At 45.8% G+C, this 17,748-nt stretch overlaps 1 protein-coding gene across 4 annotated transcripts in view; it reads right to left on the bottom strand.

Annotated features, from left to right (window-relative positions):
• The window catches only part of cacna2d2a (calcium channel, voltage-dependent, alpha 2/delta subunit 2a), a 235,593-nt gene that overhangs the window by 80,872 nt on the left and 136,973 nt on the right, over positions 1 to 17,748 (bottom strand). For 3 of the 4 annotated variants that reach the window (XM_064298221.1, XM_064298220.1, XM_064298223.1), the window contains exon 5: positions 4,576 to 4,620. The exons of the other annotated variant lie outside the window; for it this stretch is intronic. In XM_064298221.1, the coding sequence (XP_064154291.1) occupies positions 4,576 to 4,620 (45 nt within the window). The remainder of the gene's footprint in view (positions 1 to 4,575; positions 4,621 to 17,748) is intronic. 4 annotated transcript variants of the gene reach the window in all.

The following is a 17,748-nucleotide window of genomic DNA, read 5'->3' as shown; positions in this document are numbered from 1 at the left end:
CGCGTGTGTGTGTTCATGTGTGTGTGTGTGCATGCATGCGTGTGTGCGTGCATCCATGTGTGTGTGCACATGTGTGTGTCTGTGCATGTGCGCGCGTGTGTGTGTGCATGCGTTCGTGTGTGTGCACGCGTGCGTGCATGTGTGTGTGGTGTGTGTGCGTGCATGTGTGCACGGGCGTATGTGTGTGTGCATGCGTTCGTGTGTGTGTGTGCATGTGTGTGTGTTCGAGCGTGCGTGCGCGTGTTTGTGTGCATATGAGTGTGCGTGTGTGTGTGCACGCGTGTGTGTGCATGCATGTGTGTGTGGTGTGCATGCGTGTGTGTGCGTGCATGTGTGTGTGTGCCCGGGTGTGTGTGTGCGCACGTGTGTGTGTGTGCTGAGAAGCACAGATGCAGGCGGAAACAGGGACAGATGGGACACAAACCCCAAGAGTCAGCATTTTTATGACCTGACCAATCAAACCTGCTCTGCAGAACAAACCGCTCAGACTGAGTCAGTCCAGGCCATCGGACCCAGCTTACACCACAACACAAAGCGATACAGTCCAGGCTGAAAATACACAGCTTGGACCACAGGAACACGGCCCAGCACACAGATACACAGTGAGGATTTGATCGGTCAAAGCACGGAGGAAGGGGAACAAACATGTCGAACAAAGCCATTGTTCTAAAACAACCTTGAAAATGTACTTTCTCTGGGTTACTTCACCTCCAGTGACATGCGCTAAGCATTCTTCCAAAAGCCGTCTATAAATGGTCAATGGTAAAAGGTTCTATTTCTCGATGGTTAAATTCTACCTCACTACAAAGCTCCTTCAGTTTCACCTCAAGGTGGCTTCCAACCGCTCCTCTTTTTTCAAACCCTCATTGCTTTTATTCTCTCCACTCTTCCTCCAACACTCACACCTTCCCCTTCAGAGAGAAAAAAAACAAACTTCATCAGCTCCTGAGTAGAATTAAATCTAGATTTAAATCTCTACCACATGTCTACCTGATCAGAGGGAGCGGCAGCCTTCCTTCATGACAGTACTTAGATTGTCACGGCAACTTTCCTTCAACTAATAAGGCAGGTCATGCCCCCCACCCATTGGCAGAGAGACCCACCCATCACCCATGAACCCCACATCAGTTTATTTATTTTTATATGCATTATAAATAACAGGCTGCTGCACGGTCATATCCACTCTATGGCCTTGCAGCCAGATCCCCCTGTCAGCATTCAGAAGCACTCCAGCCCCGATTCACGCCAATGGACTGAATAATCCGAATGATCTGCAGGCAGGTTGAGTCTGATAGACAGGGGGTGGGGGGGTGGGGGGGGCAGAGGGAGGGCAAAGGAGGACAGACCAAGAAAAGTAAAGAATTTGAGGCAGCTGCGGTCTTTCATCCTTTCCATTAAAAAATAAATTGACTCTCGTTTATATATATATATTTTTCTTTTTTTAAAAACCTGTTAGAAAAGTTTATTTTCAGCAGACAGTAGTTGCCCCATTTTTTCAGTTACTCTGCTCCTCACTCTCTTTTCTCAGAACACATGTTTGCTCTCTTTCCCTTCTGCCCTGTCTTACCTCAGAGAAAATGGTGTGAGGGGAAACCTGCACTCTGCTTGGCCTTCCCCACTGTTAGGCCATGTAGTATTTCCCTCTTCACAGTGAGGACAGGCCACAGAACAGGCTAGTTCCCTCTGTCTCCCTGCAGCAACTTACACCACATTACAGCAAAGGGCCATTCCCTCAGAGCACTACTACATTCTTCTAAAACACCACACTGCCTGCCGCTATGTTAAAAGTTGTACAAGTCACTAAATGCCTGTAATATCATTTAATGTAATGCTGCCCTGCTCTGTCCACACTTGGACCATTGAGCATTCTACTGCACAGTGCTATACTACCACACTTCTACAGCACGATGCTATACAAAGCAATGTACCCTCTACCTGTGTTTCCGCTAGATCCAGACAAATATATACCTTCTACAAGACTGCACAGTTCCCTCTAAACCTCATTTTACTACTGCAAACTGAAGAGCATAAAGCTACCCCCTCACTGTCTCCTAGGCTAATATACCTTCAACAGCACTCTGCCCCTTCGCTTCTAGGCTAATACATTTTCCATGGAACAGATTGTTCCTTCCCTCTGCATCCTCAGTTCTAATTCACCTTATAGAGCCCAATGTGGTTCTAAATACCCCCATCTGAGTTAATGCACCTTTCACAGCAGAAAGCTTGCATGATAAAGGCCAACGTGTGCTCCAGTTTCTTATTCTTCTGTGCTGTGAGAATAATTCCCATCGCATAGGCCTGTCATTAAGGCAAGAAAGAGGGCACTGTACCATCACTGTGGACGTGACAGATAACAATTATTTCCTAGGACAGAGGGATACAGAATAAAAGAGAGCGGCTGTCTTGGGCCAATAATGACTGTACCACAAGGTTCCTGGAAATCAGGGCGTGGCGTCCATCTTGCTACAAGCACCAGAGAAAATGCTGATAGGAAGCACAGGTTAGGGTTCTCAGTGAAAATCAATCGACCATGCAACCAGATGAGCCAAAATGAAACATCCGACAGCTCAACGTGAACAAATGTGTGTGTCCTGTGGCCTGTTCAACAAAACGTCAACTGTGTAAGATTCTGAGTATTCTGTATGAGAATGTTAAAGACACAAGTGTCCCTCGGGCAATTCAATCTTTGGGAAAGTGGAGAGTGATGGCCTATGGGTAATTTTCAGCAAAGCTACAGAAGAGAGGAGACACGGAACTATCGCCGGAGGTTTTGTCAGGCATTTGTCAGAAGTTGCACATTAATTCCCCAGCCTCATCGACAAATCACCATTAATTATTTCAGCAGATCCTTAGGACACTGTCAGATCCCCGCCATTCTGAGCATATCACCATCATGGCTTCATTAAATGATCAAACCACAGAGGACAGGTCAGCCGGGCCGGCGCTCGGAGCTGGAACAAGGCTTGGGGCTGGTGAGTAAAACGAGCGCTCGGCTGCCGAACAGGCGGGGAGGATGGGTGGTGAGGACTTTCCACAAATCTGAGTACCAATGTGATGACAGGGGTCTGTTTAAGTGACGGACTGGCTGCTAACAGTTCCTCTCCCCAAACCTGTCTGTCTTTTTTCATAACGAGCCGATTCCTGTGAGTCAAAGGACAGGTGCAAACAGGTCCTTAGTTCCCTTCCTTTCTCTTTTTCAGGATTGACGGCTCAGAACACTTCAGACAATCAAGGCATGGCTCGAATACTTCAGCTTTATCCCTCCATCCCCTTTACTGTCAGCAAAATATCATTTGACGCTGAATGTTTTTACATATTTTTCTGGAATTTTGCTTTTACAGTTGAACACCGAGACCCAAAAGAATTTGGCTATATTGCATTATAACCCATATGTAGCATATGCCTCTACACCAGTGGGTTTATAATGTTTTTATAAATAAAGTTTATAAGGCTACACAAATGAACCTAAGGCTCTGAACTCAGTGCCCCCAGTGGCTTATCTACTTGGCACATGTATTACAATTATGTGTATAAGTATTACAACTCCAGCCTGGTTGCCCCTTGTTTAAACCAGCAAGAAGGGCAGGGGAAAAGGGTGGGCTAGCACAGAGATGTGCTTTAGCAATCAACATCCAAAGCTGTTCTACTGATTTGGAAATTGGTGCCATCCGTGAAATGGCACTGACCAATGGCAGGGCTTGAAGGGGTGGAGTTCAGTGCTGTGTCCACGGCCATCAGGATGAACCCCGGGTCACAGAGGTGAGCGGGAGCCCAGGCCTCCATGGCCGCCGCGTTAACGATGACTGATCTCTACCAATTAGGGGTCTTGGCAGGTTCTTAACTATTTGCCATTAATCACATCCGAATACCTCGCTTTTGATTTATGCTTTCGCCCTGCTCCCCCCTCCTTCTCCTTCTTTCTTCTCCTTTCCATTCACACCTTCATTCCTACCTTTGTGCTTTGGTAGTTTGGGAATTTCACATTTCCCCTAGCAGCCAATAAATCAGTTCCTTGACATGCGCTGTTCTTGTGACATTGAGAAGAAAAAATAAGGGGAGGTGGGCAGTGGGGTGGATGGGTAGTGGAAGCGGGGACTGTCAGCATGCTTTACAGATCCTCAAGGATATGACAACAAAATGACTCAAAACATTTCAGCACATGCCTCGTAGATGGAATGGCACGAGAACAAAACATGTCATGGACAGTGAACATAGAGCCGGAACAAGATCTAGCAAGCTCAGCTCTATAGTATAGTGTATTGGACCTAGGCATTATTAGTTGCCAGGTCCCGGCACTTAAAAAGCACTAAGACAAATGGGAAACTTAATCTGTGCTGCCGCATAATTTCATTTTATTGAAAAGAAGGCACAGAATGTTAGCGTGAGGAAGCCGGGGAGGAGAGCTGCAATGGAAGCACTTCAAACATGCACTGCAACCAAACCTCTCTTCTGCAGAAAAAGTCAAAGTGCCATGGTCAATTTTCACCAGTTCAGAGAGATAAGTGGAAGATGGGCTGCTGCATTCAGGGGGAGGGGGTGGAGGACAAATCAATAACACAAATAAACAATACTTACGGAGTCTGAGTCTGCCTTGGAATCATAGTACTCAATATCACTCGCCTGCAAAAAAAGAAAAAACAACAAAAAAAACAAACAAACAAACAAAAAACAAGCAAATGTTTGCATTTTGTTTATTTTACATAGGTATGATGCAGTAAACAAAAAAACTGTTAGAACACCGCAGCCACATTAGCAAACTTGAAAATATCCAGGTCAGGCAGTGCTTCAAAAATAAGACTGCTCACATTTAGAAAACTGTAGACATATTCCTCATGTACACACACACACACACACACAAACACACACACACATACACACAAACACAACACACACATGCACGATGCATGTATACACAATGATTTTCATCAGTATAACCTGAGTTCTGTCTTGTATTAATGCTTATATCTTATCCAGTATACAAGTAGCAAATATTGGTTCTTTAAGGGGCTCGGTGGCAGAGGTGTAAGACTTGCAGAGACGCAGTGGTTACAGAGCCATCAGCACCACAGACAATACAATAATCACCCTTCGGCTGACCTTGTTACAAGACCCCCTGCATGGTTCATCTCATCTCATTGCATTGCTGCAAAGCACTGTTTACAACAGCGGACAGCAAAAACTGTCTGCAATATACTACATATGGTGCCCAAACAAGAAGAAGAGATACCGATTGATGTTTGCCTTAAAAAGTCTAGATTGAGAGAGAAAGAACAAAGCCAAAAAGCCTTTACTGAGCTGACTCCACCTTAATATACCTTGCTCAACCTCAGTAAGATAGAACCCAATGCACTTCCCACTATATTCCCTGGACTCCACCTAATCTGTTCTCACCCTACTGCAACAGCTCTCACTCAGCACCCAGGTGTTCTAACCTAAATCCACCCAAATTTATTTCACTATCTCACTAATTCCCCACGCTAAACCATAACTCCCCACGCTAAACCATAACTCCCCACACTAAACCATAACTCCCCACACTAAACCACAACTCCCCACACTAAACCATAGCTCCCCACACTAAACCATAACTCCCCACACTAAACCATAACTCCCCACGCTAAACCATAACTCCCCACACTAAACCATAACTCCCCACACTAAACCATAACTCCCCACGCTAAACCTTAACTCTGCACACTAAACCATAACTCCGCACATTAAACCTTAACTCCCCACACTAAACCATAACTCCCCACACTAAACCTTAACTCCCCACACTAAACCATAACTCCCCACACTAAACCATAACTCCCCACACTAAACCATAACTCCCCACACTAAACCATAACTCCCCACACTAAACCATAACTCCCCACACTAAACCTTAACTCCCCACACTAAACCATAACTCCCCACACTAAACCATAACTCCCCACGCTAAACCTTAACTCTGCACACTAAACCATAACTCCGCACATTAAACCTTAACTCCGCACACTAAACCTTAACTCCGCACGCTAAACCTTAACTCGCCCCACTGCACCCTAACCAACTGCAGTACCTCCTGAGAAACATAGATAAAGGACCAGCACATTTCTCCCTCTCATCTGCAGCGCTGCTGCAATCTTCACAAAATCACCGCTGACACAGATAAATAAATAAATATACAAATAAATAGGCAAGTAAATAAAAGGAGCCAAATGGAAGGAAATAATCCTACTGGGGTTAATAAAACTGCCCAGGGTTATTTTCATTTTTTACTTGACTGGTTTATGCGGCTTTCATGAAGGCAGATGGAGTTTATTCTGTTAAAGAAGGCATTAATGACAGAGCTGTGCACAGCGCACCAGCTATTAGTCCTAACAGCGGCCTCAGCCACCAGCAAGAACCTGAAACTAACAGCAGCACAGAACATTAGTGGCAAAATCATCTTGAAAAGCTTACTAGGGTGGAGGAAGCATGTGAGCAAGACAGCAAAACCTTCAAACTTATAGATGCTTTTCATCTCCCTTGACAACATAAACCTAGATGTACATTTTATGGTAATATCACTGTACTGTCTTGCCTTGCCAGAAATATGTAGCAATATTTTCTGGTTTGCATCTCATGCCAATAGGACATTTTGAATTCAAACTAAATTGAACTGAATGAGAAGGAAAAGGGAAACAGACAAACACACGGGAAAACAGAGGGATTACAGAGACAAAACACAAGGAACTTTGGGCACGGTGAGGAGTTGAAGAAACAGGGTGAGAGAGGGGGAGAGTATGTGTGAGCCAGGGGGGAGAAGGGATGGAGGGAGGGGGTGGGGAAATCAGCAAAGTAGAAATGGTTATTCAGAGTCGGGTCTCAGTGCCAGCAGTGAAAGGGGGCAGTAGGCGATCACACAGGCAGTGGGGATGATAACATTGTGGAGCGTCTATCTGAGTTGGTCCCTGAGACAGAGTGGAAAGGGAGCGCGACGCGCCGCCTGAGAAACGCGCTCCATCCCACCGCCGGGCTCGCCCGTGTCTCGCCTCCCAGATTCGCAGTAAGCCTCCTATCTGTCAAACCTCATGCAATAGCTTTCGATTGGACACGCTACACTGTGGCAGGAGTGGAAATACCTTTTCTATTAAAAGGAATCTGGGAGAGCCTCCAGTGGCATCAATGTAGTGCAAATACTCATGAAAGAGGATCCAAGATTAAATATTGGAACCACAGAGCCATCGCCATGGCTCAGAATATTAAGAAATTCCAAAAATAGAATCAACAATACAAACAACATGCACATCGCCTTGAGTGACTGCTAGGCAGGTTGGTCCCACTCTGAATTGAATGGATTCGTTTTCCTGGGGAATTACTTGTGAATACAGCAGGTATAACATCATGCTCTAAAATTAAACATAAATGCATAAGCTAAGGCACAAAAGCCTATCTGTACTGAACTACAATACAAACCCCCCATATCTGTGACATGCGCAGATGTGGAGTCACGTGCTGATTGGGTGCATTCCTGATGAAGAAGGGCAGGATTTGAGATGGCTCGGATGACATTTGTCCAGCAGTATTTCAGCCCTCATTTAGAATTCACGGGGAACTCGTTGCAGACAGACTTACAGCGATGACAGTCATCTGCAGCTGCTGCACTCCACTGAGCGTCCACAGTAAGTGTGTTTGCACGTCTAAGGTATCCAACATGGCTCTTCGGTGGGCGCTGTAGTTAGTCCAGCAAAGTGTCCGCCTAGCAGAGCCAGCTCCCAGGTGGAGTAAGGCAGAAATGTTCAGCATAATTACATTATGAAATGCCCTTATCTATGGTGACTCGCAAAGATTACAGTTTAATATTTTACTGTGGGGTTTCCTGTGGGCTTAATTCTCTTGCTGCCGAGGCTAGACATCGGGTAAAACATATATTTGATTATAATTTCATGCTCAGTTAATATAAGTTAATGCTCAAAGCTCATTTAATGCTCAATGAAAATTCAACAGTGACATCTGGTAGTTAAAAAAACAACACTGCAACTAAGGTTTCAGACAACTAGAAGCAAGTACTTCTAAGAACAGATCTAGAATCAGTGCTTCATTAAGCCCAAATAGAAGTTGCATGACTGTACCTGATCCTAGAACTCCTATGGGAATCACACATCAGCCTTGTGGGATGATGTTACTCACATTAATTAGGAAACTGGAAATTTCCTGCGGTACATTTTCAAGAGAAGAGGATGTGTGGTCTGTGCCAATGGGTAAGCTATTGAAATATTCACTACTATCTGGAATGACTAGTGAGCTATGATTTAAACTTATGACATATCAGTCCAACCTGAATTGTATTGATGTAAATTGTTGGCTGGACCATACCTCAAAAATATTTATTATGCTAACTAGCTAGCCAGTCATCACAGCTAGCAAGCCAGCAATCACTAATTAAGGTCAGACTTGATATAACGGCCCAGAGGAATCAGGGTTTACTTGCAGAATTTAAAACAGTAGGCAATAGGCCACTTCTAATTGCATGCATTAGCTAGAGTAGCCTGTGAGTACCAAGCGGTAATGGTCACATTCTTGCGGTTTGTGAATTTCGGACAGTAAACTACAGTTGGCCAGCTACAGTATAGCCAAATTTACAATTAGCCTGTAAACAACCAGAATTCTATAGTGAAGAAAAATACAAGCAAATGGGTGTATGGACATTGATGAAAGGGAAGTATGGTCAGGACCCACTCAGACTATTTTCCTGCAAGATACCCTTCGCTCTATTTGCGTGCAATCAAAATGTCCTGGAAGATGCACTCCATGCACGAAGGAAGTGAAAGGTTTCAAGCATACAATCTTCTAGTCATAGTTGCTCAAAGCACTATGCCACACTGCTGTCCATAGCAGGTACACATATGGAGCTGCAAGAACAAGATTTATACTGCTAGTGAAGGAAGCAAAAATGCACATTTTTCTTCTCATACTCCAGAAATAAGAGTCAAATCCTGAATCGGGAAAGTGGGTGAAAATGAAAAGAGCTGAAGAGTCTTCACACACAGACATCTCCCCCTCCCCTCTCCGTCCCGCCTCTCGACATCACGGGTAATGGACAGACCCGCCCCGTTATCTTGGGCACAGCAGTGGGCCAGCAGTGACGGTGGCGCCGGCCCGGCTAGCCGCTGCCTGGACCCCACATTGTTGTGCGAGGCCCTCTCCGGGACCTGCCTTGTTATTATTCTCCCTCGGACAAGGACGCGCGTCCTCAAGGGCACTGGCGGCGTGAATCGGCCAGGAATGTTTTTTTCTTTTTTTTTTTCTCTCACTGCGAGACGGCTTTGGTCATGCTCAGAAAGCAGAGGAGATGGGCTAGATCGCTCCGCGCAGCGGCGTACGCTAGGCGTTCTACAGTCGAAGCAGCGCGCGATCCTGGTGAGGGCCAATCACTCAGACCGTGAGCCTCGGTGATGGTCAGGAGTCTGCGGCAGCGCTCACACGGAGACAGCGGCCTTGAAAGAGAGACGTGCAAATGCTTCAGTGCTCTTTCTGCACCGTATTAGACAGCAAGATGCACAGCATTTTCAGGATGACACCCTTCTTCATGTGACACTTCCTGTGGATCCAGAAGAGCCAGTCTATTTCATGAATTCAGTTTCTCCCTATGGCCACACCATGGTCTTCTCATTGAACATTCCCTAATCTAAATATTCCAGAAGCTGGCTTGAGACAACAGCCAGAACTCAGACAGAATAGAAGTCTATCATTCTGGATACAATTACTATACTGTAGTACAACTAATTCTAAAGTCTATAAAATACACAGAAAAGACTTGACAAACTGGTGACATACCTGAACAAAAAATAAAAAATGAAAAAAATACCGTAACAGGCAGAAAAAAACAGGGCTTCAAATGCCTTTTACGTTTGTCTGCATTTTTTTCCCCGGCCAGGGTAACACCTTTGTGTTTTGTGCTTTTTCACTGTCCCATTTTCACAACACCCCTTGTGCTCCTCAGTATTTTCATGAAAAGTTGGGCCACAGGCTATGATTCCATGAGACAGAGGGCGAGAGCAGGGACTGGGGGGAGTGAGGGGGGTGGTGGTGGGGGTGAGTATGGGGGGGGGTGGGGGGGTGGGCGGGGGTGGACGCATGGAGCTGAAAATAGCTTCGGCTCTGAAAGGAGACTGTCCCTCCGGCTGTGGATGGTGTTTCATAGGAAATGGCAGGATTGATGGTGCCCGCCTGCAACCCCCCTGCCCAAAGCAACAGGGTGATATATGCCCCTCACATTCTCTCTGTATGCTCAGCCCAGCCACACATTTACTCTTTTTGTCAAGGCACTATAAAAGCTCTCTGACACAAATGTGCAGGGTCTGTGTTGATGGATAGAACAAACCCACATCAAGGTGCAGTTTGTTGCCTGCCCCTCAGAATAAGCTTAACCAAGCACCGCAGGGTGCAGGCGGTATTTAACACCGGAAGGCAGAGTATGCAAATTAGTCAAGGCCTATTCCATCAAATTTGCAAGTGACATCTAAATTGCGCTCTTTTTGTCCATTGGCATCAAAAAAAATAACGTTTACGAGCTTAAAGTGTCATTGAAAGTCTGTGTTTCTTGTGAAAGACAGTGATGCTAAGGAGATGCTTTAGGGAGATGCTTTAAAGGGTGATAATGTGGATAGGAAGGCAGACAGGGCACAGCCCACAGGGCTAATAAATCCCCCGCATGCTATGCCAGGGAGACCCCAGTGAAAGCTACGCTAACAGTTTCTTCATAAATAAAGTCTTCATAAACTCAATTAAGATGAGCAGCGCTGATCTAGGCTGGCAGGTGCCAGAGGCGTGGACCTCCGCGGAGGTCACAGCTTCTTTTTCATCAGGCACACTGAAGGACAGCTTTTCTGCCAGTCCACAGATCCTTTCTTACTGGGAACGACGCCGCCCTTCCCTGCCAGTGTTCTGCATTGTGGGGAGCAACCAGACCTCGAATCCATCTGCAACACCAGGGAGCCAACGGGGGGGCTGTCGTTCCAACGGCACTTACAAAAGTTAAATTACTTCTCTGCTCACCAATTTTCCATAGTAAACGGGCCCAACAGTAGCTCAGCAGGCTGGATCTAAGCATGCACGCTTCAGCGCTTGGCACAAACAAATCACATTTTTACTAACATGAAACTTTGTCACCAACCGTTTCTTGGTCCTTTTGCACGCTAGTCCTTAAATCCTATGTGAAAACTACTTTGACAGATATTTGAATGGTTTAAAATTTTGCGAACATTTCTGGGAACACTATTTGGGCCTTTCGTCTTCACCCTACCTCTTTTTATTAAATGTTTGTGGGAATGGTTTTCATGGCATGTCAGATGTTTGCAGACTGCTCAGGTTTGCTCATAGCAAAGTGTGAAATCATATGTCAGAAATTATGCGACACTTTCAGTTGAAAGGCCTGTTTCTCTACGGACTGTCAGGCTCCCTCTGACCTTCTCTGCTACAGTGTGGAACGCACCACTGTCTTGATGAGGAAAACTGAGATCAATGGGCTTGGAGTTCAATGCTAATCCCTGTCCTGGAATGCATAAAGCAAGCTTTATGTAACACTGAGCACTGAACACCAGCCCAGGTCCAGCGTTATGGCTCATGCCGGACAAATTTTAGACTCACGCAGTGGTGCACGCATGCACCCACGCACGCACACATGCACACAGAGAGAGAGAGAGAGAGAGGTATCCTTGGACATCAAGCCACCTCCCATAGCCCCCCAGGTAGATAGGCCTGTCTGCCTCCCAATTAGTGGCCATCTGGTGCGGCTGGCCCAGGGTCTCTGCTGGGGTGGGGGCCACGGGTTAAGCACATGTTTAATGAAGCACGGTGCCAGTGGTCTACCTGCAATCCCATCAGTTCCACAGGGCGACAGATGATCACTGCTACTTATCTTTAAACACTCAACCAAAAAAAAAAAACATTACGAATTCAACTTTTGCTGGGGTGGCATGGTGTAAATAATGATAGAACCAAAATGGTGCCGAGACGATTGAGAAGGAAGCAGTCATAAAACTGGACCATAAAACCCAACAGTGTGACAGCAACTTGGGGATATTTGGACTGTCAAAATATAACAGAGATGTCATGTTCAGAACATGAACACAGCAACAAGACAGGACACATATACTGTTGTTTTTTTTTAATGATCACTAAAAAGTTGTTAATAGATACTACACACAGATGAGTGTTGTGTACTGCTTAAAGCATTTTTGTTTTTTTTTCAGATGAAACCTTAGGTGGCCTTGAAACATGAAGTAATTGATATCATCAGTCATCTGTCCGTCCATGCTCCACATTCTCTAGAGAGGAAGGTTCTGAGAACCCCCCCTCCCCCCTGCCTCCGCTGGGACACTCTGAGACGTCAGAGAGCTTCCCAAAGCAAACATGCTGGAAAGGTGAAGGGGAGAAGGCGTTCTTGTTTTGCTACAGGCCTCGGTGTAACACACCTGAGCCTCTCCAGTCACGCTCTCCTGGACACACATCTGCTCTGTCGCCAGACGCTGAGATGGCAGCAGAAATGCCAGCTCTGCCAATGTTCCCTAGGAGATGGGGCGGGGGGGGGCGGGGGCGGCAGAGGAGGAGGGGGGGAGGGCTGCAGTGATGCTGGAAGGATCCGCAGGGCAGGAGTTTGACTGACTCTTGTTGAAACAGATGCAATCGCTTACAGTACCTTGCACTGCATGCTTGTTTTCCTTCCTCTCTTTGTGTGACCCCTGCCCCTGTCCCACCTGCCCTAACCCTCCTCCAAATTTTCTCATATTTTCTTGCCATATTTTTGTGCAGTTTTCTTACCAAAAAATTTGGAAGACAAAAGGTGACACATCCAGAAGGATTTAAGATCAACAGTTTGACCTTGGAGAAAAGGGATGAGAAAACCTGTGTTGTAACTATCTGAATTTCCTTATTTTCAAAGTTACATTCTAAAGCCTTTGGCGAGATAGCCACTTGAGAGCACTGATACACACGTGGTTGTCAGCCTGGCTGTAGATACAATGTCTCATCAGCCAATCAGAGCCATAGATTCATCACAGTCTGACAGTGCCACAAAAAGATCAAATGGATGATAGGCTGTGTAACAAGGTTATTGCTGTGAGTTGTTTAACTCCTACAACTCAGGCATTGTGCTCCGTAACCTTGACTTTGTTGAGTCATTTCCTGTAGTCCATGCTCATTTATATACAGTAAATGTTAGCATAATAAATGCATGCAGGATAGAGGCTGACAGATGCATAGTGACTGATCGGTGTGATGAAAATCTTATCAGAACTGCATTTATGAGAAGTGTCACCTTTACACAGGATGACCTTGAGCACTTGTGAAAATATAGCACACAAGCACATGCAGACACATGCACACCACACACACACACACACCCGCACTCTCTCGCTCACACACACACACACACACACACACACACACACACACACACGCAATCACTCTCTCTCTCTCTCTCACAGACTCACACACTCTGACCCTGAAAAAGACAGAGGCAGAGGCTGCTGCTGGACACCTCTCTGGCTGATCAGTGTGCGCACGACAACATCAACAACAACAACATCATCAACAACAACAGCCCGGCCTACTAATTGGCAATCACTTAACTCAGCAGCCGCACGACAGTGGAGTGCATGGCACAGCTCCTGTCTGCCTGCCCGCCCGGCTGCCTGGAAATGGAACTTAATTGAGGAGCTATTTATAAAGAGCGATCATCGGAGCATGGTGGCTAACCAGCATTATTTACACACCTTTGAGTCATACTCATGCTAAGCCGAGACACAGGATTTAAACAATTATTTTGTCGCGTGCCGCCCATCACCTCGCCTCCCTACACACAGTCTGGGAGAACATCTTGGGGTGACTGAGCAGAATGACAAAAAACCTGCTGAGGTTTCTTTCTCCTCCGGTTTTTCTTCTGTTGCTACTTATTGCTACTACTTATACCCCTTTTTCCCCTCCCTCTCCCCCCGCCCCCTTCCCTTTCTTTGGATTACCTGCTTCAATCCCACTCCATAATAGTGTGTATGTATGTGCGTGTGTATATGGTGAATGTATTTACAGTATGTGGGCTTTTGTTTGAACACCATTTCCCTTCTACTGAATCTCCCGAGTCTTACAGTGGTAACACTCAGGACGACATTAACAGCTACACCAACTACAGCCCACACAAACCTTCTGTTACATCAACGACAACAAACAGGCTAATGAGTGGCCCAGGAAGCAAACTACAGAAACGAAAACACCATGTCTGTAGCCAGCATTTTGGCTCTTCTATGTACTGCATTCCTACAGATGCCAAATCACTGGGCTCTCATAATGTCATGTATAAGAGTGACTTACGGAACGAGCCCAACGGAGGACAAATCTGGCCTCTCCAGGCATCAGGGTGGAAAGAATATGATTCAGCCCACTGGAGTCAGCAATGCTCCATGCAGCCCCTCTCAGTGCCATTCATATCACACCCTGAACCAGAAACATTTTGCATATGAGAGACCCAGCATTTACTCCAATCTCTCTCCCCCCAGCTAGGTTTCTCTCACTCACTCTTAGCTCTCTTTCCCTGTCCTTCCCCTACTGCTATCTCTCTACCCCTCTAGCGTCCCTTTCCTATCCTCCTTTCCATCTCTTCTTCTCCCTCTAGCTTTTCTTCCCTTCTCTCCTGCTATCTTTCTAAAGTCTCCTTCACTTTCCCTCTAGTTCTCCTTGACTCTCCTTTCCTCCCTCTAGCACCCCCCGCTCTCTGTCTCTCTCCACCTCCCTCCCTCCCTCCCTCCCTCCCTCCCTCCCACCCTCTCTCTCTCTCTCTCTTGGTTTTTCAAACTTGGGAAGGGGGAGTGGCAGCATGCATGTTAAATGTATCAAGGACATGCGATTTGTAACTGCAGGTCTCTCAGGTCTGGATTGAGGGACAGCTCTGTCCAGTTGCTCTAGTTCAGCCTCCACCCACTCTCAATCTCTACTGAGGATGTTTAGACAGTGAAACCAGTGGAGTGTTGTGCTCTTGCCTCTTTATTTCTCCACCAGACAGATGAGGAGAGAAGACCCACTAATTCTAAAGGCCCTCTCACATTTCTATGTGGTGTCCTGTTTAGACAATGCCGGGTGCATGCTTATTTTTGCACATTTGAGTTCATCGCAAGCAGCTTTATTATACATATTAGACTTATAAACTCTGAAAAAACAGAACTTTTGAGGAATTCAACAGGGCCACTGTGGCTCCTCAGCCTCAGATCCATCTTTTAGCAACTGCAGTTCAGGGCACTGTCGTTACCATAGAAACAGTCACCTCTGCTCTAATGACAATGTTGCTTTCTCCAGCTCTCACTCTTGTTCTCTCTCTCTCTCTCGCCGTCCATATCCCTCTGTTGTGCCGTCTGACACAGTCCTTTTGATTTGCTGCAGTGTGCAAGATAATTATAGCTCATGTAGATTTGATGCTTCATACATTTTTAGTAGTGACTCAGAAATGATCCCATATGTCCCGTGTCAATAGGCATAGAGTCCATAACACCTGGTCCCTCTGATCTACAGGGAGTCTGTTGATACTCCCCAAAAATGAACAAGTAACAGTGCCATAAATAGACAGGCCAACAGTGTGTACAGTAAACAGCAAAGTCACCTTCAGAATCTATTTTCGTATATGCACTTCAAAGTTTGCAATTGCAAGAAAGGATACTTTCAGTCTTTAATATGAGCATTCAGGTATGATGAAGCGTGATGATGACCATAAGACAGGAAACTGTCCTCCCACTATTCCTTCTGCTCCAGAAACACTGGACCACGAGGTAATGAAAAGGTCAAAGGCCACCAAGCTTTGTTCAGAGGAAAGAGATACATTCATTGCCTTTAGTAAATTCTGCAGTGTCTTTCATTTGTGCCTGTTTGAAGTCAGAAATGAATTGCATTCATTTTCTTTAAAGACATATGGATTGGATTCAAAATTGACAAATTTTCTTGTCATCATGCCAGAAAACATCAGAAAAGATTAGACTGTAGCCCATGTAAATAAATTAACACTGAAATACATTTAGAAAATATGCAGGGAAACTGCAAACTTTAAGATGACTGAAAATTGGCAGAATCACAGCAGGGAATATTTATTGAAGGACAGAAATGAAATAGACATATGACTGATAATGGTGATGTTTGGGTAATGAATGAAATACATAAAATAAATTAATAATCAATTCATTTTCGTACGAATCCTGGATATGTATTCATGTCAGAAAAGAACATGGATACCACATCATGAAACCAGAAACGAGTTAAAACAGGACAGAATCTACTCCTGGCCAGGCCCCTGGTTGATAGGAATCAAAAACAAACAGGGGCAAAAATCAACACAGTGTTCCCTGTCAGAGACATTCTGTCATGCCCTGACTTTTGTGATAAGTGCTAGTGCGGTGGCCATGGAGATCAACTGGAGCCAGTTACAGCCGGGGGCCAGATCCAGAGACACCCCCCCACCCCACCCACCACATTGCAGATGCATGATGGGAGTGTCCTCGACAGACGGCACCCTCTCCCATCAGGTGTTTTCATACGGTTGCATTTTTCTTCAGGGAATCATTTCTCTCCTCCCCCTCTGCTCGGTCTCCCCTGCTCCGTTTTCAAGGCAACATTCCACCTGCAGACGCCGCCACGCTGTCAAACGCACAATTACCGTTCTTTGTTTCCTCTCTGAAAGTCACCTAGCGGGCCCGCGTCACCAGGAAGTCCCCGAGCACGCGCAGGCCGCGCCGCTTAATGTCACGCCAGCTTAATGACTCCTCCCCGAGTCACAAAGCCCTGCGCACGCGCCATTATTCCCTCTGCAGTCCAACCTGTCACAGACCACTGGAACTGAACCCAGGGCGCGGGCAAGGTTTATAATTAGCCAACATGAGTTAAAAAAAAAAAATTCTAAATAAACCATATAAAATTGGTCAGATTTTTAATCTGGATCAAAGTCCTTGAAAAAGGAAAGAGAAAAGATTATTCCACCTGGTATCTCCCCTCTGTGCAACATCTTGTGTGACTGGCAGGGATCCCCATCCCGGGGTCATTAGAAAAGGCTTGTTAAACAGGGGGTTAATATAATTCAGCCTTGTTCTGCACTGTCCAGGGAAAGCGAGGGGAAGTGGCAAAGAGCAGAGCAACAGGGATCCATCTCTGTGCTTCACAGCACAAGACTTTCTACGACCCCTGACCCCTGTGCTGTCATAACAGAGGGTGCTGCCTGTCCCCGTCTCCTCCACTGCAAGCACAGGTGAAACTCCAGCAGCTTCAGTCACATGGAATACCTGATAAAGTGCCATATGCCTCTTCTCTTACTCTTCCACCTGCTCACCCATCTTCCTCTCATACTCATCCCTACTCTATGCACTCCCCAACCCCATGCACCACCCCTTCATAAACACACACATACAGGCCGCACGTTCCGCCACACAGCCTCGACCCCTAATTGGCTGTCACTTATCTCAGCACCTTGGTTTCGGCAGAGTCCCACCCCAGGCACAACTCATTAATTAAGTAATACAGGGGCAGGTGCAGATAAACTGTGGGCATAGCAGGTAACAATTAACAGGAATGCAATAATACAGGCCATTCCGAGCACATTTATCTGAGATGAATTCAGAAATCAGTCTCTGCACAGTCCCTCCCTTCTCATATTCCTATGTGGGCTACATTATGAAGTATGCACGTTTGAAGGGGCTAAATTAGTCTAACTAGCTCTATTAATCTCTGGCAGAAAACATACATAAATATTTAAATGAA

This window comes from Anguilla rostrata, chromosome 11, assembly GCF_018555375.3.
Source record: "Anguilla rostrata isolate EN2019 chromosome 11, ASM1855537v3, whole genome shotgun sequence".
NCBI classification, from domain to species: Eukaryota; Metazoa; Chordata; class Actinopteri; order Anguilliformes; family Anguillidae; genus Anguilla; species Anguilla rostrata.
This window is presented reverse-complemented; position numbering and strand designations above follow the sequence as displayed.